Source organism: Galendromus occidentalis, unplaced genomic scaffold (assembly GCF_000255335.2).
Source record: "Galendromus occidentalis unplaced genomic scaffold, Mocc_1.1 scf7180000077487, whole genome shotgun sequence".
Taxonomy (NCBI): domain Eukaryota; kingdom Metazoa; phylum Arthropoda; class Arachnida; order Mesostigmata; family Phytoseiidae; genus Galendromus; species Galendromus occidentalis.
The window spans coordinates 572779-596702 of record NW_003805475.1 but is presented as its reverse complement, the minus strand read 5'-3'; the positions used below and the strand labels follow the sequence as shown (position 1 = coordinate 596702).

At 51.0% G+C, this 23924-nt stretch overlaps 4 protein-coding genes across 4 annotated transcripts; 2 read left to right on the top strand and 2 right to left on the bottom strand.

The window, feature by feature from the left end:
- Positions 1–2895: 2895 nt before the first annotated feature.
- On the bottom strand, positions 2896–3794 carry LOC100899148 (uncharacterized). The gene is made up of 3 exons (XM_003745974.2): positions 3441–3794; positions 3207–3268; positions 2896–3099 (listed from the first exon to the last, which is right to left on the bottom strand). The coding sequence occupies exons 1-3, from the start codon at positions 3673–3675 to the stop codon at positions 2896–2898; spliced, it is 501 nt and encodes a 166-aa protein (XP_003746022.1). The 5' UTR covers positions 3676–3794.
- Positions 3795–5222: 1428 nt separating this feature from the next.
- Positions 5223–8830, bottom strand: LOC100904524 (blood vessel epicardial substance). Its single transcript, XM_003746012.3, has 8 exons — positions 8670–8830; positions 8325–8561; positions 8049–8208; positions 7796–7943; positions 7570–7704; positions 7210–7387; positions 6641–6828; positions 5223–5573 (listed from the first exon to the last, which is right to left on the bottom strand). Exons 2-8 carry the CDS (start codon positions 8528–8530, stop codon positions 5353–5355), a joined length of 1236 nt encoding a protein of 411 aa, XP_003746060.3. The 5' UTR covers positions 8531–8561; positions 8670–8830; the 3' UTR covers positions 5223–5352.
- Positions 8831–13126: 4296 nt separating this feature from the next.
- LOC100904379 (elongation of very long chain fatty acids protein 5) lies at positions 13127–22583 on the top strand. The gene is made up of 4 exons (XM_018640525.2): positions 13127–13143; positions 20656–20743; positions 20847–21003; positions 21792–22583. Exons 3-4 carry the CDS (start codon positions 20865–20867, stop codon positions 22382–22384), a joined length of 732 nt encoding a protein of 243 aa, XP_018496041.2. The 5' UTR covers positions 13127–13143; positions 20656–20743; positions 20847–20864; the 3' UTR covers positions 22385–22583.
- On the top strand, positions 16029–17481 carry LOC108864565 (uncharacterized). Its single transcript, XM_018640526.1, has 2 exons — positions 16029–16189; positions 16356–17481. Exons 1-2 carry the CDS (start codon positions 16029–16031, stop codon positions 17479–17481), a joined length of 1287 nt encoding a protein of 428 aa, XP_018496042.1.
- Positions 22584–23924: the final 1341 nt, after the last annotated feature.

Genomic DNA, 23924 nt, shown 5'->3' with positions numbered 1-23924 from the left:
AAGGGAAGAGTGTCCATAATCGAACTGAGGAGAATATCGCGATCTCCCCCGGACAAAAGACTGCCCCACCTGGAGCTCCGGTCGAAGTTATCGAGATCGGAGATTCACCTCCTCCGTCCCCGGAAATTCTTCCCACGGGAAAGACTCTGCCACCGCCGGAATCGCCTCGCGCAGACGGGGAATCGGAACGAGAGCTTCCGGTGCCTGAGCTCGAGGCGGAGATCGAGGAGCACCTCGAAGAAGAGGAAGTAACGCGGGTGGGGTCAACGGGAAGAAAAGAACACGATCAAGTCGAGCAGAGCTTCCGGCCGGAGAATGCGAATCGACCTTCCGGCAGCAAGACCGTCGACGAGGATCAGACTCATGTGAGTGAAGGCTCTGAGAATATGGCCCGAATCTTGATTAGTTTTGAAAGCCGAAGGAAGGGCGTGACTTAGGGAGAGAATTTCCAGCTGCAGGCGCCGCAAGGTAGAGAATCTTCAGAATCGAACCGAGCCTGGACGTTCGGCGAGCCGTCGTCGCGCAGAGTGAGTATCCAGCCGTCGGGAATCTTCGGGACCTCACAACAGAGACTCCAGCCGCTAATTGATATTTTCTCTTGTTTGCCTTAGAGTGAACCTTCTGAAGAAATGGATCATTTGCCGCTTTTGGACCTTATCACGGATATCGGGCCTTGGGATTCCTTCCAGTCATCGCAACATCTCTCGGAGGTCAGTTCCGTTGTTCGTCAGAGATATTTCGTCAGGATAAGAGAGATCCGGAAACGGGCCATTCTTATCGCGCGGAACCATACGGAAGAGAATTAGGCCATTCAGAAAGAACATCGCTCTGAAATTGTTGAACGACTTCGCTCCGCAGTCTCCCAGAAAGAAACGGAAAGTTATCGCTGAAGGACCGGCCCCCTTGCTGCACAAAGAGACTCCGAGAGGCAAATCAATTGCGAGAAGCTTGTATGAAATCGCTGGAAACCGCAACGATGAAGCAGATTCACCATTACCGTCCCATAAAATACGTGAATATCCGACCGGAGCTCTGATCACCATTCTTGACGATTGCACACAAGCTTGGCGGGCCGAACTCTAATCGAGGCTTCTCTCTACTATCAAGGCAAAGGTCGGGTGTCGCGGAGGAGTCTATTCGACGAAAGAGCGGAAATACCCCCGGAAATCCTACCGGACACGGAGGTCTCTCAGTGTTTTCCCGAAAGCTCGACGCAAGAACGCTCAAAGTCTTTCTCTCTGGACTCAGCCCGTCTTCCCAACCCCGAGGAAACTCACGGTGAGTCGCTTACTCCTCGATTGTGATGGAGTTATTCTGATCGACCGAATAAGCCGGAGTCTCATTCCTTTTTCTATCATCCGCGCAGTCGAAATGCAGTTCGACAACAGGGAGCTCAAGAAACGGAGCGAAGAATTGTTCTTTGCGGCCGCTCAGCATCTCTTCGAGAAGTATCCCGGTATCAAAGGCGAACTCAATCAAGCCCTCGAGGAGCTTCTAAGCACGCACAAGGATAAAGTTCAGAAGATAGTGAGTTCCGCTCCGAAACTTACAATCAGATGCGCGAAAAGATTTCACGAGCGAAATAGCGAAATCCGAATTGCCGTTCCAGATGGAGCTGCTCGTCAAGAAATACGCTCTCAAAGAAGCTTGCGAGGGGCATCGGGAGTCCTATCTGAACTTTAAGCTGAGGCTGAAGCGCACCAGGGACTACATAACGAATACTGTTAACGCGATGATGCCGAAGGACGAATGCAATGTCATGAAGGTGAGCCTCCTGACTCCGCGTCTCATCTTCATCGACTTGAAATAGTGTCCGTGCGGAATTCCGCGAAATCTCTTGTTCGCAGGTATTCGGATTCAATCCGTACGATTTCAAAGAGCCGCCCCCGGATGCGGTGCGAGAGATGAACATGAGGAAAGCCCACGAAGACGAGGCGCGCTTGAGAAGCAGATTGAAAACCGGAACGCATTGACGGGGACTTGGAGCCTCAATCCCAGCGAATCAGTCGCTCCCAGACTCCATGTGGCAGAATCATGCTACGTTTTTATCTTAATCAATTCCCCTTGACCCTTTGCTATTGTGACGGAGTCCACCCGATGACCTCTGCCGCTGTTTGAAGACAGGAAGCTCAGGAGATGCCCAATAAAATATTCAAGGAGTTCATGATGAGGTTAAAGAGCGCGCTCGAATAAAGTTTTATAAGCCCGAAAGCTCTCGGCTCCCTTCGGGTTGGGTCTGATAGGCTTCGAGCCCAAACAGTGTTCTCGAGGTATCTCCTCGCGGTTTGTATGCCGATTCGAAGAAATGCGTTGAGCCGGAGCGTCCATCCAGGCAGGGGGAAGACAGATATTTCTTCGGGACGGGGTTGCTCGAAATTCGGGGTCTGCAGCGCAAGCAAACGAGGCATCGATACACTCATGTACCCATCATGCATACGATTTTCGGGTGTATGTATAATATTTCGATCAGGAAGTCTCTGCTAGAACTTCCGTTCTCTAGAGCTACAGGTCAAGAGAGAAGAGACATCAGTTGAATTGAGGAATGAGTTCCAGACGCTGCTGTTCGAAATGACGAAGAGTCCGACGCATCGCATAAATCGATTAAGGATCGTTCTTTATGGGTATGAAGTTTGGTACAAGCAAGGCGACGTGATTTCGGCTTCGGATGCGTGCTCTGTGGATCTCCGGCGGGGGCGCAGCGTCCCCCATGTGAGCTGATTTCTACAGTGTGCGAGAGCCGGGAAAATGCCGACCAGACAGAAAATTCGGAGGAAATATCCTTATTTACATTTTCGACATGAGCATGTGCATCTACCGGTTGCATCATGTACAATCACCTCCGACGGTACGGTGAGGCGTCGGGTTGACGGCAGTAGCCGGGAGTAGGGTTCGGCTTCATGGCAACCTCCGCGCGCACAGCCGATAGAGCGTCATCGCGTAGCCGGAATCTACATCTTTCACGACGCAATCCTGCGTCTTACTCAATCCTGAAACCGTCGACTGGTGAGCGACAATATTGCAGATCCAATGCATCAGATCTGGAAATGTTTGCACTTCTTTTCCTGCTCGCCCTAAACATTTGTTCCAGTCCGTGTGTAGCTGAAAAGGGGATTCGGGTTATTCTTGACTCCGCGAAACATTTGTGGAGATACGCTGAGTTCATGATTTGAGCTATGATGAATATACTGGCTTGACATCGGATTTACCAGGTGACGCTCATCTAGCTGCAAGCAATTCACGACTATTTTCCGTTCGAGTACCGAGTGACCTGGAAGAGATATTCAATGAGTTCTATGAATTTCACCCAGGATTGAGGTCAGATTGAGCAAATCGTCTAGTCTGAAGCACTACTGGGAATAGATGAGATCGGATCAGGATCGGGATTAAGGAGTAGTGATAGATGCAGATTCCATGCTTGGCGATCCTCCGGTGGAACTCACCGCAAACACGGCTGAAGAAAGGTTGAATCATCTCGCCCTTGATCTGAGTCCCCTTCGGAGGACTCACACGATCGCCCCACTCCTTGAACGTGTTCACCACGCTTTTCGTAGCGTCTCCGACGGTTCTCCCGAACGAGATAAGGCCATCGACGAATTTTCCCCCGACATCTGCGTTCACGGTTTCTGACAACATCAGAGCGAAGAGCACACACGAAATCCTGGTCAGGGGCCGCATATCTGTCTCTGACGATCGAGAACTTCGTCGAAGAAACGCGTCTTTCGCGCTCTGACCGATTCTGTCCGACCCCGAGCGCGCTTGGAAGCGTTCCTCCGGGAATCTGACGCGAGCGAGCACTGAGTCACCCAGTGTAGCGGACCGGTCACTGAGAACAGTGAGCCAGGCTGATTTTCTCCTCTTTCTGTGTTAGCAGGGAAATCGTTGGAGAGTGTCACATTACGCATCACTCGCACTGAATCGACACAGTAACGAACGTGAAAGTCTTTCTATTTTCTTTTCTTGAAGCGATGCCAAGCATAAACTTGTGAGTGTGAGGGGGTTATTGACATCTGACGTGCCATGGCTTGTTCCGTTTTCGAACGATAGTCTTGTTTCCATTGGAGAAAAGTATCTTCTGGGGCCAGCTCAGGCTAGACCCGGACCACAGAAGCCAGTCGGAGGCGGACATCGACCGATAACGAAACAATGTACGTGGGAATTTCTCCCAAAAAGCATCGATACCATCCACCGTCGGAATTCGCTGGGGCTCAATCGTCGATCACTTTCCCGCTCCTTCCTCAGACGATGACACCGACGGAGTCTTCTCGAGACAAGCGCACTTTTATTGGTACAATCAGATCATGAACCATTGAAGAGTGACTTCACAACCAAGTTATCTGTCGGAGGGCTATTCCCCGATCGAAGGCCTCCAGTGTATACAATATTCTTCGCTATATGCTATCGGAATTTCGTGATGAACATGAATGTATCTGACAATACGAATGAAGACAGTGGTTTCAGGAATTATGGTGTAGCTGGCAGCAGCTCTCGACTGCATTTATGCTCATCCAATAGGGGGAGGAAATCCAGAACTCGGAGAACCTGCATCCTTTCTAGAATCGGTCATATAGTTTTAAGTTGATCTTCTCGGAGACGGCGATAGAGCACAGAGGCTCTTCGCGAAACCCTTGCAGTCGACTGCCGCGGCAATCGGCCATCCCATTCCGCGCACCTCCCTCCTTTCCGAATTTTCCCCTGTGCGTCGTTCCGGTCGACGGTATCCTTCTCAGCCTGGAAGATGTTCCTCTAGATCCGCTCAATATCCGATCGAAAGCATCCAGATGAAGGGGAAGCTATGGCACCGCTCCGTCGGAGTTTTCATGTCGAGTCGCTCCGTCAGAAAGAGATGCCCGAGCTAGTTCTGTCCCGTAGATGGGACCGGAGTCCACAACCTCGACGTCAGAGCGACTTCACCCCAAATAACAGGAAGCGGTGATCGGGCCGAATGGTGCAGCTATCTCCCGGAACATTATTCGCTAGATGGCGAATCACGCTGCGTCACTTCAATCAGAACCCCAGACATTTTCGTTGTCCAAACCTGAGATTAGTCGTTTCAGACACCTCCAGGTATTCAGTCTGAGAACCTTCCTCCTCTGAGGTCCCGGACGTCTTCCACGAGCCCGTCCCGGCCTAGGCTACCCAGATCTCTGTGTTGTAAGAGCGTTCGAGCTGTTTTGCTCAAAGACGAGCTATCGAAGTTATGGTCCCTCACTAGAATGATTTAGACTCATTTCCAAAATATCTATGTAGTTATCGTCAGTCCGAGGAATGGCCCGTGAAATAACACGATCAACTATTTTATCGATCGCCACCTGCTCGCGCAAATTAAGGGAAAAACTATTGTGGGTCCGTTGTTCACAACCTTTCACTAATAATGACATTGGCGTTCTCGGCAAAGTTCACTCTCTTCATCTCAGTGTCGAGACTCTTATCTCGATTCGCAGGCCGTAGCGTTGACTGACGGAGCAGCGGTGTCTGCCCACCAGCGGGAGAAATTCGACCCATTCTGACGTGGTCTTCATCGGAGAGCGGTTTCAGCTGCCGTATGACCGTCTCCTGGTACCTCTTCACTTGAGCTGCAGAGTGCGGAAACTTTTCTCAGTCGTCTGTTCGAGGTCGCTATTCGCTATTGAATGCATGGAGAGGGAGAATGGAGCGCTCAATCGGTTCGCTCTCGGGGATGCTGACCGGCGGGAGGGACCTGCCTGCCTGCCTTGAAAGCGAACAGTGACGAAGCTCTGCTGTGACATTCTTTGCATAGGCGAAGCATCTAGCCTTCTACGTTCTCTTCTCGAAATTCACAGAGCCTGAGAGAAAAGGTTCAAGGGGGCTCATCTTTCGCGGGTCTCAACGGATGGGGATCGAGGGAGTCTTAAGATCATTTACCAAATGCCGATCTCGATACTTCGTGGCGAGAGTTGAATCAGATGGGCGTCTGGATCGTCACCCTCCGCGCACTTCGCCTAGAGGTCTGAGGCGTTAGTAGCTTCGTGACGGCTTTCAGTCCATTGAGCTTGACAATCGACGCCTTTGGTGTCAGCTTTGCCAGACAGACGCCTGCCAAAGACATGCGTCTGCCGGACGCGGAGCGACGTTTTTTAGGACTTCGTGGAGGCTCGCTCGCTGGCCATTCAGGCAGTCCTGATTCAGTTGGTGGACGGAAAGAGCACAGAGTTGGTGTCACAGCCGGACGCAGTAAGGTGAGACAGAAGAAACAGAATGAAGCACATGCAGTTAGAGTGTTAGAAGTCAGAGAAATATTAAGCGTGCTCGACCAGAAGCGTTTCTGGCAGATAGTTATTGGATACGCTAGTTTTCCTCCTGGCTTTCCCGACTATTCGAGTATAAAGTCGCTCGGTCTGCTCATGGGTTTCATCTCCCTTTCTAACTTCTCAAGTTTTTGCTAGCGATCAACAGATGGATTCAACAACGCACGTTCCTCCTCCGAGGTTGCGACACTGGCTCAACATAATATCAACACGAATGAGCGAAACCTCTGGAGCTTTTCTTGCAATGTTCTCTACAATGCTCGGTGGAGAATTCTGATATCTCGGGCGGAAATTCGCGATGATACATCGCTCATATTTCTCAAATCTTCGGCTATGAGCGCCGTTTCAAATCATACAAAGATGAACAAACTCACCGTAAGAATCGGACATCGCTACCTCTGGGGGAGGACTCTCTGAGGTTATGTCTTTCCCCCAGCAGATAGAGCGCATCCGCCCCCTAGCCTCGGTGTTGACAGCATCCATGGATACGCTCCGAGGTATAGACTTCCGCCACCAATCCGCCTGGTCTTTCCGGAGCGCGAGCATCCCGCTCCCGCCCAATCTGTGGTCAGGGCAGGTGATCGTTACTTATTCAGGTCTCATCAGTTCGATCCGTTTCGACTTCGGGGAATCGACCGTTTGCCGAGACTCGAATGACTCTCGAAAAGGGTCCTCGACGAGTCATAGGATGCCGCCGTTCGTTTCACAGTTCGAAAGGCAACACGAGCCATTATCACCGAATCGAGAGACGCACGACCGCCTGCGCTCGACCCAGTTCACTTCGGAGCCCCGTCGTGCAAAGTGTCGCACTGGGTCCTATCGAGCTCCCATTCTCCGATACGCGAATCATGAAGAACGAGACTTCGGAGAATCGGATATTGTCCCGATGATCTCTCCGGAATCGGCTCGGGTATCTCGGATTGAATAATTTGGCTTCATATACCTGTGGAATTCATTGAGTGAATAAAGCTTCTGCGCGATGTCTTTCCCTATCAGGTTGTAGACCACGTTGTCGAGGAATTCATTTTGGCGCAAGACGCTTGCGAAAGCCTCCCGTGTCCAACAAATATAGGAACAGTTCTCGACTGCCGTTATCGTGACCTGGCTGGTTTTCTCACTCCCTGAAGCGAATAAAAACTCAGAATCACCATAACAGAGTTCAGAAAGAAAAGCGATAGAAGTCCACAGCCTATGTATCGGGAACCGTATGCAAGCGAACTCTTTCCCCGAATCCGACAGAGACTGCCTTTGTGGACTGAAAGGAGGGATCAATTTGAGCGGTCAATGAAGACGATCGGCTCACCTGGGGCACAGGATTCGTATTCGGGCGAATCGATGAAGTCGGTGGGCTGCACGTAATGAAGGAGGACTCCTTCACAGGTGACTTGCATCTTGCCCGAAATCAGCACGGAAACCCTCTCGTCCGCCATTGTGATACCTGCGAAAATTCACCATGTAGCGAGATCTCGCGAACAATCTTAAGGCAGCAGCGTCCTAAAGATCGCAAATCGGACTCCGGAAAGCCTCACCTTCCACAGAGTAGCGCTTGCCCTCCTCTAACTCGAGATATTGGGAATTTTTAACGAATTTGTTGAACAGTCTGCGCTCCACCAGGAACGGCTGAAACGATTTCTCGTAGAGAGGTTTCAGGTGGGGAGCGATCGGCGGTGGTATATTCTGAAGGAGACAACGGCAGGCTAGACTGACATGAGACCAGAGCGGAACGTATCGCATGTAGGACGAGCATCGTCAACGATCCTCGTGTTGCACAAATAACATTACCTTCCACAGGAGAAATGCAAAATAGGCTCCGTTGATACAAAAATGTGTCAGAAACCATAACACGAGATCCCACGCGCACACCACGAACCCGCCCCACAGCGCCAACAGAAGCATGCCGATACTAAAAAGTCCTCTGGCTAGAAGTGTGCTGATCTGGAACCTGGAATCGACTCACTACTGCATAATTGATCATTGACGTCGCTCATCGAGCGCGATCAGATTGCCGGAGGAAAATCAGCCAGGACGTGAGTCCTCGGAATGAGCCGGTCCACGCACCTGTGCGGAATGAGACTGCCGACGATGAGGCTCATTTCAGCTGCTTGGAATAAATTGTGTTGGCCCTGGTTCCAGGCTCCGCAAGCTCTCGAGGACGAGGCCGAAATGACTCGTCCCGTCTCGTTGAATGCCGCGAAAGGCACAACGGTGCTCAACGCCTCACTGAGGGCTTCGCTGAGGCCACTCATCGTCGAGTTCATGGTCATCGAATGGTCTCTTTAGGGCATAAGTTCTGTTCTGGAAAATCGATGCAAGGTGTGAATACAGAGAATAACGTCACCCGAGATCCCAGCCGTGGAAGACGTCGAAAAATCTTGTGGTGCGAGTTCCGTCCGAGAACTTTACCCAAAATGCGTCCCCGGATCGCCCGCGATGAGCTATATGCGGAGTTGTTCAGAGCCGCAAAGAGCGGCATGTCCCCAACCTCTCAGAGCTGAAGGTCTCGTGATTACGATATACCGTCCACCTCGATCTAGGGGACGTCGCGACGAGAACGACGCCGCATCTTCGTCTGCGACCGAATCTGGAAGAGAGTTCCTCTTTTTATTCCGGGAGTTCTCCGGATCAGGCGTTCTGAAGTTTTTCCCCCAAAATATTGTCCATTAATCAGGTGCAGCCCTCGGAGCCTCCCAGCGAAGCTCTCTTTGTCCCAAGGAGCTTCTCTCGATGACTATTCATGCTCACCGAGGACAAACCGATTTTTCGATGAGCCAGGATCCGAAACGCCAGCTCGAAACGTCATCCCGACGAATTCGACGACGATTAGATTTGAGAGAAGCAAACTCGCGGGTAGAAGTTTTTTGCGTCGAGTGACCTATGACGTGAAGCTGCCTACTATCTGACACAGGAAGACTCATACACGCCCCCCGGCGAAATCAATTCCCTCTACGGCTCTGGTGCGCCTCGAACGTATTGTCTCGTTCGGAGACCGGCGTTGGATTCTCGATTTTGACGAGCTGACAAAGCTTTCGATCCGGATATGGGCCCAGGAAAGGAACGCAGTGAAACTCTTGCCGGCTTCATCACACTCCGCGCGGTGCGAGCAAATTTGGACGAAATAATCCGATCGCATAGGAATTTGATTGTAATTCGGTCCACGTTCGGTGATTTCATGGAGCTTCCCGAGCAACGAGCTGCCGACCCGCGATGTCTCATCGCGGCGCTCGATTCCATGAGATGGATTGATAGAAACATGTGGAGATAGAAAAGAAATATGCCCCTCTATACTCCATACGCCGAAAAATATCCACCTATGCATCCTTGCTGAGGGCCGAACAGCCGCGATTGGCCGCTCGCAGGATTTGGAGTCGGATTTCGGGTGAAATCACTCATAGACGTCATTCCCCGGTCGCTCGAGAATCACCGGAAGAAGGTCGAAACCCCAATCAGAGCATTCACTGCCCGACAGAGGGAATGTAATCAATAGGCTTGACTGGCGTGCGGAATCCTCCATCCTATTAGCACAGCTCCGGCCCCAGTAAAGCCGATCTCGCGACGCATAGAAAGAAAATCGATTCCGTGTGGCATGAGAGACGCTCTCCGCTTGCCCGCGCAGGAGTATCCCGGACACCATTCGAACAGCTCCTTGGCTTCAGAGCTCGTCGATAGACGTGAGCTCGATGACCGATATTCGAGATGCAAACCGTGCGGTCTGACTTCGCTCGACCCGGTCAGGACGTTCGAATCCCGTTAGCCATCGATATACTTCGCGTCAGGATCATGCTATCGGCTGGAGGAGCCAGGAGCGCGATCGGTCAGAAAAGGGAAGATCGGCCGCTTCTGCATTCTGCATACTTGCATTTTTTCGCCGCTTGCTCCTCTCGAATAATTTTCCTCGTCACCATAATAAGAACTAAGATGGAAATAAATTCTCAAAACCGCTCCCCTCGCTAAGACGTCCCACTGTTTCCGCAGATCCACTTTGCGATAATTATCACCATTTCTGAGAAATCTGACCGGTCGAGTCCGACTTACTCTGATGACTACACCGGAATACGATGTCTCTTTCCGGCTGGTTGAGCAAGCAGCCAGCCGAGCAGTCACTCCGACTCCCATATGGGAACGTCATTCTCTTTCGAAGAGAGAAGCGGAGAGATATCCGACTTCGGCAAACTCCGAGAGTTTCTCGCCGTCGGAGTCTGACGGAGTACATTCCTCGATGAGTCTTGCTCACGGAAGAGAATTCGTGTAGCCGGCTCTAATTCCAGAAATATCTACCGTCGTTGAAGCGACAGCTCCGAATTCACGCACCGCGAGAGCAATCTCCCTTCAGCCTCCAAACTCACCACTCCCCCGTCGTCCATCCTGCAGCAGGCGATGAAAATTTCCTTGGAACGTTCTAAAGCTTTTCGTCGGGAAACACTGGACTAGATAACGATGGCTAGCTCCTGCTGCTGTATTCTCGGGTGGAGGAAAGAACACTGTTTCCGTGCCGTGTTGCTGGTTCAGCGGTCGAGAGCAGACGGGGCCCTCAGCTAGAGGGAGCCACAGGCGGACCCTCGACTCGAAATCAACAGCCGACTCTCCGGCCGATTGCCCGCCTGCTCAGACCGACAGCGATCGCGTGAATCGGAATTCGTCAGCTCTCACGCGGTCACCCATTCACGGTCCAACTGTCTTATCGACCCCGCTCGATTCGCCCAAATGAAGTCGAGACCAGCGATTGAGTTCTGGAGACCTGATCGAGATTTACGCTCAGAGACCGCGGGATTTCATTTTCAGGAGACGAGGATCTCCCGAGGGAATGCGGGTCTACCGATGAGGATACAGTTGGGATTTCGATGAAAATTCACGAGACGGGATGGAGCAGATGGAGAAAATCGAATCTTTCATTCACTCGAATAAATTATGCATTCATTGGACGAGACATGAATTTTATTTGCACGCTGTGACATCCTATTTTCACGAGGCGATGATTTCCGAAAAGTAGCTTTGCGATGGATTGGATCAGTCTTACTTCCGCGAGGACGGCGAATCCAGGGACTTCAAGGCCAATTTAAATCGAAACTGCAGACGCTCACCGACCCTCTGGGCTAGGCTTGGGGGTTCGCTGATGTCTCGACGTTTCCTTGAGAAGCCGGGAACATCGGGAATCCTCGTTGAGATGAACGGGAACACTAGCGATGCGAAGCCGAGGACGACCATTCCCAGCAAAGCGATGTTCCCGAAATTAACCGTCTTGAATTGGTCGATCTCCTTGTGTTCTCTCCCGTAGCCGGGAATGGTGACCGAGAACAACGGCACGGAAAATCCAAAGGACGAGTTCGCTGTGTTTTCGAAGAGATAAGTGTCGAAGAACTCCGATTTGCCCGTCGGCCGCGTCTTGATCGCTTGGTATCGAGGTTCCACCACATCCAAAGTTGATAAGCATAACACGATGACTGCCAAGACAAAGCTCACGAACGGTATCTTCATGGTCCTGCTGAATCGGTAATCCCTCTGGGAGACTTCAGACAATGGTCGGGTTTCCGGCTCGGACGTGAGAAGCGGTTTGAGAGGCGATCAGAATCGGAGCCCTTCTACACCTCTGGGTTGCTGGGCTGGAGAGGGGCTTGGACTCTCCTGAGACCCTCGATTATACATCGACGCCGCCAGCAAGGCGCTGATGAGGCTTCAGCATTCCTCTGCGGATCCGATTTCGAGCGATGTTCCGGCGCGCCTTCGAGAGCGATGAAGATGTCAGTACGAGTATTTCGGGACACATGTGGAGGTCTCGAGTTGGAGATTGATACCGTGGATAGAAATCGAATCCGCTGCCGGATTAGAAGCAGGAAGCTAACCGACTTTGACCATTCCACGTGCAGACAATCTGATGAGTCAATCCTCTCTCCCAGTCACGGTTCTCACGGAGGAGAGCATCTCATCTATCGATCAACATTGGAATTCTTCAGCAGTGATATATTCCCCGGTTTCGGGAGAGATGTTTTTCATTCGGAATACCGCTAGGAGAGTTCTGACGAGAGAATCGATATGGTAAGCAACAATCGTATTCTCAAGCACCCTCTGAGCGCCTTGGCACGCAGACCACCGATGGACAGTTTGTCCTTAGAGACAGTCTCGCCCCGGGTCGAAAATCTATCGGGAATCTCGTCTCGCTTTAATCACACCGAGCTCCCGAATCGGGAATGACCCGGTAGCTGGTCACCCGCTGCTTTTCCGATAAATGAATCCTCCTATACAAAGTTTCGATACCACATCAGACCACTCATCTGAGTTCAGAGGCCCCGAGTATGGGAGCGTGCGAAACTCGAACAGCACCTGCGAGAAAGTTCGATTTTGAATGCATACCGGTTTGGGTCATTTTCGCGAGGATTCGACCCCTCAGATGCGGGTCTCTCGGAACTCATTGCATTCTCTCATGAAGCTCCAAGAGCGGTACATTACTGTCATTGATCGCCGATCGTGGCGGAATCCCCAAGTCATCTCACTCAAGCCTTCAGGCTTGAACACTCACGACGCTTGATGGATCTGTGCTTAGCCGATACTATTGTTTCATGGCTTGGTGTAAATCGGAGCTCGTTCGAATGGGTCTGATTGATTGCGTTGAGCGACATGCAATCATAAGTTCCGGAAAGCCGGCCTCACGAGAAGATCAGGTAGAGGATGTTCGACGGGGGACAACCCTCTAGTATAAGGTTCGCGGAGCATTTGGGATCGAAGCATAGAGGTGTGACATACCCTTTCCCCAGGAATTCGGACCTGATATTCCCAGGGATCCTGCGACCATCCGCCTTCTCGCGGCATTCGGATTTATCCAGATTTTTTCGTTTTCCCAGCCTCAGAAAGCGGGGAATCGAACCGCCGCAAAAGTTCAAATACGTCCAGAGCAGAGGCGGGAGAGGGTCCCTACTCTGTCGCAAACCCCCCATTGAATCCGAGCTTCGGCCGATCCACAACTGGACGTTCCGAATGATAGAAGTTATAGCACCCCTTCAGTTTTGCTTTCAGCAAGAAGGATGGGTAATGATGAGACTCGTATCCGGCAAGATCAATCGCTAGGTGCTCAGGAGGAGAGCTCAGGATGCCTCGGCTGGCAGGCGAGAGTTGGGGAAAGGGACATCGCGAGTCCCCAACAAAAATGGCGGTCGTCATCGGGCTTGAGTTCTGAGAGATAAATCTCATCTGGTTATTCTACGGAGAATCCTCCTCACACCTCCTACTGACTCTCGTGAGTAGATGAATGGTAGAGTAGGCTCACGTGTATGCTATGGGGAGCTACGATGCGGAGCTCGGGTGGGACAGTGTTTCGACTCCTGGGCATCGAACGTCGTAGAAACTCGACAAGGCCATCAGTCGTCGCGACTCGCGCTTCTGTATTCCTCGCTGAACTGTGAATGGTCTGTGACATCGGCTGATCTCTTTGGAGTAGGGCGAGCCTGCTGTCTGCCTCCGGAGGGTGTCAATCGAAATTTCATTCGAAAATCGAAAATCCTGAGGCAGTCGTTGAACCACATTTCCGATTTGCGACGGCCGCTGGTTGAACTGTTGAGCATTCACCGACTGACAGAGTTCCAAGACCTTCCGAGAAACGTAGCAGTCTCCCTTCATTCACCCACGTCGTTGTAGCAGGTTGATCGGGAACGCGCTCCGTGGCTTCTCGCCAGCGGAACGTACCGCGCATCCAGCCCCTTCAGAGACCACTCGGCCTTCCACAGGTGGACCCGGTGTCGACGATTCTCCTCCGATAGCTTGACGCGAGAATCTTGAGGGACATCTCCGCCAAGATCTTGAATCTTCCAGGTTCGCGATGTCAGACGAGCGCGGCGGGAAGGAAGACGATGGCCCGAGCCGAGATCCGAAGGATCCGCAGTCAGCTCTCCCGAGGCGGTACATCGTTCTCGAGATCATCGATGACAGGGGAAAAAACGAATTAGCAGATCTGGAACTCCGAGTGGGCAAGGCTGGCTCGATCGAAGGCGGATTGACGATACCAGCCTTTTTCGCATGTGGTGAAAAAAGTGAGCTCTGCTCGAAGAAGACGAAGGTCCCCAGCTGCTCTCCAGTAAGAGGAGGGGCCAGCGGGAGCCTCGGGGAACATCGTCCCGATCCCAACAACGAGGTCGGTTGAGAGCAGCAAACGTGAATAATGCACTCCGATACCGTGTCTCTCGGATACCCCGAATAAAGTTCCTCTTCCAGCCTTCCGTCGAGTCGATCGCGAATAGGGTGAGGGATGTGAGTGGACTTGTTGGTGAAGGAATAGTACCTGAACTCGTACAACTCGACCGGAAAGGCAGAGCCGCAGCTACCGCGAAGCCGAGGGTCCGAATCAACGATGTTGCTGAAGTTCGCCTGACCCGGGAGGGCACGAACGACTCCGTGGATAGAATAGGGATCCCTGAGCCAACGGAACAAGCGAAAGTGGGTTCTGAGTACATCCTGTTATCTGTATGGATTTTCTTGGCGTACGCATGCGCTCGCGAGTAGGGCGATGAATGGAACACTCATATCAGAATTCGCCGCCTTTTTCCTCCGTAAAACAGGAAGGATGCATGGACCTATCCAGAGCGGTCTTGGAGACGGTGTTCGGAGCTATAGGAGGATCTGTAGCCCGAAAGCCGAGGACATACATGACACTCTCACTCATGTTGGCCATCGTGCTCGTTTGCCGCACTCCGCAGAGAAAGTACCCCGATGAACGAAACGCATCGATGGATATCCTCATCCTCACTTGTGTTTGCTTTCTCGTCGGCGTTTGGGCCGAGTTTCCCTATTTGCTGATCGGTGTCTTCAGGTCGAGAGGTGCAATGATCTGCGCCGCGATCTTGTCGACAGGAATCTCTTTGCTAGCGTCTGTCGGATCCATGATGTATTTCCAGACATCAAACGACATTTTGTGGATTATATTTTTAGTGGGTGAGTACTTGTCGCTTACGTGTCACTATCCTTCATTGTGATCAGCTGATCGCTTCCATATACGGAAGCCTCCATGGGCGAGGGGGGAGGGAGCGTGTTTGTCGATTTCGCTTCTGATTGAAAGCCTCTTCTTGACTGGACGTCGCGTCGAAGGGCTAGTCTCAAAGATGCGGAGAACCATCGGTTGAGGTGACTGCTATTGGGGGAGGGCAAATCCGTACTTGCCTCCTCAAGAGCCTCAATAAATTATGTACTTTCCTTCCAGTACTGTGTCTGGATGTATGCGGCAAACGGAGGTTCCCCGAGTTATTGCGAGGTTCTGTCATGTCGACGATGCAACGAGCGCGAGAAACATACGCCCGGATGATCATTCCCTACGCGCTTTTGGTGATGCTGATTTTCTCTCTGTTCATCGCAGGTAAGCCCGATGACCCCGTCTGGGGCATCACATGGCTCCAATAATTCCACCGATAGCCTGTCTGGAAATGCCTTCTCCTGACAATATCCTAATTATCGCAAAATTACGACTTTCGCAGGTCACGTCTATCCCCCCCTCACGGCTCTCTGCTACCCAGTGGCGATCGGCTGTGCCAGTTCATGCTTCTTCAATATATTCTTATTCGGGGCTGCAGTGGTCGAAATCGACAGAGGGAGAATGCACATTAAAGAAATGAGGAGGAGACGGAGAGCCCGGGACATACAGCTGAGGAAAGCCTTGGAGAGAATAAAAAGGGAGGGGGAACGCTGCGAAGGGTAGAGGAAAAAGCCCCGGAAAGATTGACTGTTGAAGAACGGAGAAGGAGAAGGAAGGCAGAGCGGAAAAGAAGAAGAAAGGAAGAAGATGAAAAAATGATAAGAAGAGGAGCGGCTAATCGACTGGAGCTCTATCGGAAAGTTTGGCGAGACCTCTTGTATAGACCGGGGGTGAAAGTATTCGTGATACTCGCTTCCTATTTCTATCTGACTGTCGGAATTTTCGGATGCGCGCAGCTCACCGGAGAGCTTGACCTGTAAGTCGATGATCATGCTGAGCATGTTCCGCTTGCGACTCAATTGAGTTCAGATCCTCACTCGGATTGGGAGGTCCGACGTTGATTGCTATCAAAACATATGTATATGTACAACTGTTCCTGTACTCGAGCTGGAATCTGAAGAATCATGCTCCTTGCCTTCCAGGTCCTCCGTGCTGTGGAGCCATTCCGGGAACATTTCGGAGGGTCGCGGGATCGCAGATGCTCCAGTTTTCAAAAATCCGTCCTCCTATCGGGTTGAACTTCTTTTCAACGATCGCATCGATTACTGGAACCCTAAGACGCATGAACGTCTAATGGGGTTGGTGAATGAGTTGGACTATTCTCGGGTGCATGCCGTGGTGAAAGTATCGAATTGCTGGTTCGAGAACTTCCCGCCTTTAGTCAGAACGATCGACAGTGCGGAAACCGCGTCTCCGAAGTCATTAGTCAGGAAGACCTTCATCGAAGCTCTGGATCGAATGCTGCGAACACAATCGTTCTCCCAGTACGACCGCGACATTTTATTCGATAAAAATAAGACGTCGATTGTGGCTTCACGGTGCAAATTGACCGTCAGAGATTTGGAAAACATAGCCCAGGAGAGGAGTAGCCTAAGAGATCTTATCGAGACCGCAGCGAAATTCCCCGACTTGAACGCCACCATCCACGGCCCCCCGGAGCGCCAAATCGTAGTGCAAACAGTATCATGTGTTCTCCTGTCTCTGCTTTACTCAATAGTGATCATCGTAGGTTCCTGGGTGAAATCGAATTTTTGGTACGGCTTGTGGCACACCTACTCAGTGATGTCTTGTACCATCGGAGCATTGGGCTGGAGTGTTTGGTTTCAAACGGATGTTGAACCTCTTCTGATCTGGGTCTTCACCGCATTGAGCGAAATTATGATCTACGACTATTTCACTACGCCTTATGTTTACTTTTGGGCGCGGAAACCGAGAACCGATGACGCAATGAACGCGGCGATGCGCTGCATTATGGCTTTTGTCATTCAGATTACCATCGTCTTCAATTTCTGTTTCTACATGGGTGCCTCGTGCGACGCGCCCCCTTATATTTGGTACCATCGGCTAAAATCGCTGAGCTTGTCGAGTTTATCCCTCGCTCTTCATAACATGGTCTTGCTATCTGTTCTTGCGACATCGGCTCGAAGTTTCCTCAAAGTCACGGAGACGATGAGTTCTGCCGTCCTTGGTCTCTTCAGAGGTCGGGAAACATCGACACGGTGCCCGCGCGTACCGCTGGATAGAGCTATCGAGCCACCGGCTGTCTGATCCCCATACTCACCGCATGCCTCACCGGAGATATTTATTGTAGGTGATGAAACCTTCTGTGAATCTCCATCTCAGAAAATGGGGGTCCTGGGGTGCGACTAGGCTTTCTATGCCAACTAGTTCATTTTGACTCGGGGAACAGAAGAAGGGAAATATCATTTTGGGAGCAGTGTTAGAATTACTGAGCTGATAGATCTTGCACTAATCCGCCCTACATTAGGGGATCCGTGCGATTCTGATCCACAAGCCAAGGTCTCAGGGGTCTGTTTCTCCAGTCGAGAATGCCTCAGGATCACGATCACCTTGTCCGGGGAATTTCGTTTCGTGTTCTCGTTCGCTGGTCGATTTCATCGGTAGAGAGCGCTTTCAGATCGTGTGCAGATTGATTCACAGTCCCATTGCTCCACCGGTACGTCAGGAAGCTGTCGGTGGGGAGAGGGAACGTCCGAGGTAGACTGACAACGATCTCTCGATACAATGACTTCTACCGGAACCTGAGTCGCAGAGAATTTTTTGATGATCTCGCTTATCCGCGACACTCCGCCGCGAAAAATAATTCTTCAATTCATTGAACGCTCTTCTTGGCGAACGCGAGCAAGGATGGTGTTATAGGTCATTCGAATCGAATACGAAGTAGTGCTCATCTCTCGGAATGAATACGCATCTCATATGTGCGCCAACCCATATAGACCCCGAAGTCGAAAGAGAAGGAATATCAGCGTGTAAAACGAAGAAACGAGGCAGCTCCCAAAACCATCAAACTCAGTCAGTCAGAGGAGTGATTCCGATGTACACCCTCATTCCTCGAGGAACTTCTGTTACGTAATCAAAATGTACAATCAAAAACGAACGTCTGTGGATGATTTCTCCAAAACACAGGGTATATGTAAACACATTAGACGGGGATCGAGGTATGAAGCTGTGGAATCAGGACCCTCGAGAGCCGACTGACTCGAAGACTTTTTGCGAAGAACCTGATCCACACGTTCGCCTCACTCCAGATTTTTACTGTTATCACCGACTACCTCGAATGATTTCCTTGGAATGCGAGAGACAGATATGGACTATTCGAGAGGACTTTCATCAAAATATTTCGCATTAATGATACGTAGTGTATCGCAGATGTTTCCAGAGAGGATTTGTTCGTCGGAAGAGACAGATATGGACTATTCGAGAGGACTTTCATCAAAATATTTCGCATTAATGATACGTAGTGTATCGCAGATGTTTCCAGAGAGGATTTGTTCGTCGGAAGAGTCCGAGTCGGGCACCATGGAACACAGATTCACATGTCGCAAAAAACGGGACATAATCTATTAGCAATAAATCCCGATCATGCTCGATATTTTATTTTCATTGTCGGCCTCTCATGATGACGATTCCCTCATGTTGAAATCTCAGGCGGAATCGACTACCAATCATCCTCATGCATTTGAATTTCTCCAACGCGTATGCTAATGAGCGATTCGCAAGATGCTATTTTTGCGATGGACACGCATCCGATGGAATCTCGCATGGCAGAGATCTTGGAATTGTGGCGTTTGAGTGCAAATAAGAGTCTCAACATTATCCGAGCCCATTAAGGAAGCAGACCATATTTTCTCGGGGATAGCTTTGTTGCGAGAAAGGGCTGCATGGCTAATCCGGGCATCCCAACCGCACAGTGGCGCGACGCTTCCGACGCTGCTTACTCTGACCGACTGATCCCCGTCTGATTGTCCTCTTCGAGACGATGCAGGCTGGTCGAAGTCTATGCACATAGCTCAGGATTTTCTCAATCCGCCCGAGTGAGTTTCCGAGCTCGGCTCTCATCACAGCGGAGAGCAACCATGGGAGTATATGAGCTTCCCGAAGACTTGGAAAATCATCAGCACTCATATAGCTGTTCCCTGCGCTCATTTGTCACCCGTCAGAGGTCCAGAATCGATCATATTGTATCTCAGGGACGAATGCAGGCTGGTGTAGACGCAAGGGAGAGGGGCAAGTTTTCCTCCCGAACCCAAAAAAAAATTCAAAAATGACAAAAATTCTTTTGTCATGGGCCGATGCACCATATGAAGAAGTCTCTTCCGATGTATAGTTCTGAGAATTGCGGGACTCACGCTCGCGAAGTTGGTGTCTCCACTCCATGCGCACGTCGATCGATTCAAAAGGATTCCATTGCATCGCCATGAGCCGTGATTCTCTCCCACGGATGAAGTTCACAGCAGGGGCAGAAAAAGTATTTCTGAAACCACAAGCGACGGCACTGTTTAGCAAAGAAAAAGCGAAAACGTTTGATGAAGCACTAAGAGCTTTCCCGCCGCATCCGTACATGATTGTATTTTTCGAAGTCTTAACCGTGAAGGATGTTACCACAAGATTCCGGTTCAAATCCAAATGGATGTTACACAGTGAAACCACCTGGACTTCAGCGATTCAGTGAAGAAACGAAACTCTTGTTCGCTCTGATTTCCTCTAGTCTACTTCGGTCAACTACAGCGAGGCTGTCAACCCAGCGATTATGGAGTTCCGGAATATTGACATGAAGGCGCCGGAGAGTCTCGGAGCGAGGGTCGAACGTGCTCGCCTTCTGATTTCCGTGTCTCGTGGACTTCGAGAGCATCGAGAGAGATAGAGGCGTCCGAGTCCGAATCCGATGCACCGCCGCTCCCGAGTGTCAGACAGTTTAATTTTTGGGGCGTGAACGTCTTTCCACTCGATGTCAGAATGTTCACTGGGAAACCTTTTTTTTTCGCCGTGAATGTCACTTGCGCAACACGCGCTGAAAGAGGGTCCCGGGTCTTAAACACGGCTCCTTGGGGCGAGAAGCACTTTCGCTTCTCGGACGCCGAAGTCAACACTTGTTCTGCTGCTGTGAACGACACCGTGAGTTTTGGTAGAGTGACAGAGGAGCATGGCTGTACCGGAGATTCTTCCGGTAAAAAAATTCAAAGAAATTCTAACTCGTTGATCCCTGCCAAGCTTCTCGGAATTCCCAATCTCGGGAATCAGAATCGGGAGTTCGGGATCGTGACGATTCAGCTTTGCAGCCGACGCGATAGATATCCTCAGGATAAATAAGAAGTTCACTATTATAAGTGTTCCGAACGCTCTAAGAGCTCCAGGTATGGGTTTGCGTACGGAGTCGCTCGGAGGCGGCGGGCGGTTCTCTTGGACCTCATGGATTCCACCCCGCGATCCCAGGACTGCGGATTGGCCGTTCATTGGGAACTTGCCGTTCGTGCTCACGCTGACATTCGGATACTGTTACATTGTGAAAGTGAGTATGTAGGTACGAACGTAACGGGCTCTCTGTTGATCCCCTGTATGGTTTTCCGTCGAGCGACCTTCTTGAAATCATCTGACTATGGATCTGAACCCAGGTCGCCGGCCCGCGATGGATGGCGAATAGGCCCGCATTCAATGTCAAGCCTTTGGTCCAACTCTATAATATCAGCATGGTTGTCTTCAACCTGTATTTCATGATACAGTTTCTGAGGCATAGCTACCTCGGCGGAGGCTACAATATCTTCTGTCAAGGTTAGTGAGCTATCCGGAGGTCTCCGTCTAGGAGCAAGCCTCTTCGGGGAGAAAAACGTGTTGAGAGTGGAGCTTTGTGCGTAAATGTCGTATATCGTCCGAGCTCCCCTGGTATCGCATCGATTCGGTCTTATTTCTGACTTCTGAGGAAGCGCTACTCACGTCGATATCTGAGTATCACGGTCGAAAGTGAGTTGGACCAGGGAACATTGGGAGGATGCAACGGATTGCAAGAATCGTTACATGTGCTCCTTCCGTAAGCGAGCCAAGTCGAACAGCTGATTGACTAACTGACGTTTCTCCGGCAACGTTTTGTAAGCCAGTCGGAGAAAAACAGTGTCTCACCGTCAGTTGTCTGCCAGCCTGTTGGCAGTTGGTTGCTCGTCTGGCCGCGACCACGGCCACGGTCGGCTTCACTTATTGGGCAACGCAGCGTCGAAAAAAAGTACTATGGCCAAACGTTCCGTGCTCGGGCTGACGTCGCCGTCAGCTAGCAATCCATTCAAGCTAGATCGTCGAACGTAACGCAAAGAAGTATGGAAGCGTGGATCATGAGGCAATGTGATGCCAATTATATCCCTTATCACGCTTCGGATGGCGGGGGATCGAATTCGTGTTGTGCTTGAGTAATGGGAAAGGTCCGAGCCGCTCAAGTGACTGATTCCCACTTTCTCCGAAAACCGGAATTTTCGGGACTCTGGCGAGAATGGGGGACTTCGAGAATCGATTGAAGCGCTGAGAATTGCGAAAACGGGGTCCAGATGCTTAACTGGGCTTTACTTCCACAGGGATGACCCACTCGACTGACGAAAACTCTATGAAAGTGCTGCGTCTCTGCTACTGGTACTTCTGGGTTCGCGTCGGGGATTTCCTCGATACGTTCTTCTTCCTTCTCCACAAGAAATTTTCCCACATAACGACGCTGCATTACACCCACCACGCTCTGGTCGCCTGGTCCGGCTGGCTCTGGCTCACTTACGGCGCGGATGGACAGACCTTGCTGGGATTGATCGTAAATTCCGGAATCCATGTCGTCATGTACACTTACTACTTCTTGGCCGCCCTCGGACCGCAGATGCAGCCCTACCTCTGGTGGAAGAAATACATCACCAAAGCTCAAATCACCCAATTCGTCTTCTTGATGATTCATATCCTCATACCCCTCGTCTACGACTGTGGTTACCCGAAGGGAATGATCTACTTGGCTTTCTCACAGGGAGCTCTGGGTCTGACCCTTTTCATCAATTTCTACATCCAATCGTACATCAAGAAGAAGCCCACGAAGCATATTCGAGACAACGAGAGCGAGTCTGTTCCGCAGCTGTCCGGAAAGGCAGAAGGAGTTGAACGGGAAGATGTTCGCAAATCCAAGACCGCCTGAACTTGGAGCACGAGTAAAGCTAGTCCGGCCGGGGCTGGATCCCGAGGCCATCTTCGTAAGATGTTATATCGGTGACATCCGTAATGATCGCTTCGGATTTTATTTTTAGCGTTGGTTCCCATCAGGGAGATTTTTTTTCCTTGCATATTGCTGAAGTGGCGAGGAGCTGAAGACTGGAACTGAGCATGTTCACAATGCAGATGAAACATTTTAATAAACTACCTCGTGTGGTACGGAGTGAGAGAATTAACTAAAATTACGAGTTCCTTCATTTTTGTCCCCGTCGGGTAATCGGGGATCATTCAAAGGCTCCGTTCCTTCCGGGTAGGGGATACCGCGGCTACACTGGGTTTACGTTCGAGAGGCTGCCACTCAAGGGAAACCCATTCGGGAATATTGGAGGACTTAAGCAGAATGATGGACGGAAGGCAGATGGAAGTCGTTTCCGCACGACTTTCATCGGGTCGCGAGGGGTCAGACCTCGCGAAAATTCCAATGCCGTACTCAAGAGCGGGCGATGGCCAACCCGAGAGAGAGTCGTCTCCTAGTCCTCATTTGAGGGAAAAAACTTCAAGAATACGATGCGCCGGCGCCGCAGAATAAGCGCGATTCGGTTTCACTTTCCATGAACAATCTATAATCCGGAAGGGAGCGAGTGACCGGACAAGTTCAGCAAGTTCTGCCGCCTGCGAGCCCCAAGGAGCTTCACTATGGCAAATACTCCAGGTTCAAAGGTCGGAATCGAACCTCACGATGGGGGAGATAACAGAGTGCTGCTTACGAGGTTGTAAACCTGTGTCGGAGTACATCGCTCCGTCTTTCGGATGATCGAGGAAACAATAGCCTCACCCGACTAATGTGAGCGGAGTTCTCCGGCTACAGATTGCTCTCCACGTTCTACAGAGACATCGATTCCTAGATTACGATATCTTTCTGCTTCGCAAAACGAGGATTTGAGGGATTCCGTTCCGAAAGCTGATGCCATCTTGCCTCATCCTCTGGATCGGAGTCTCAAAGGAGTTGCGAGCTGGAGCCCCTACTCGACGCAAGTTTTCTTGGATGTTAGACAGCTGGACGCTCGGCGAGTCGTACCTTCATCGATTTCGAGGGACGGCCCCATCATGGGGAGGGGTCTCATGGTCCGACGGGAGACCCGGACCGGTATATCGAATTTCGATCGTAATATGTCATCGAGTCGAAATGAGGAGAGCGGATATCGATGGGCCGCGCATATGAGTTGTCTCTCTGATCTCAATCGCAAATGTAAAACTGATCAAAACTGAGTTTGGGTGGTCTCGGGCGAAGCTCGTCACTACAGCCTCAATCCGAGGCATCGCTCCCGATTTCCCATCTCTCGTATCAAAAAACGGAGACAAAATGATCAATTTAAAAGTCCATTTGTTGATCGCAAGCTCGTCTGACTGTTCCGCGCACGATGACCGGATCACAATGACAATGCTGCCGTGGACCTTAGAATATTTCGTTTCCATGCCCCCACAGTAGATGTCTACGCTGTCAAGCGAGCGCACTTCGATGCTGA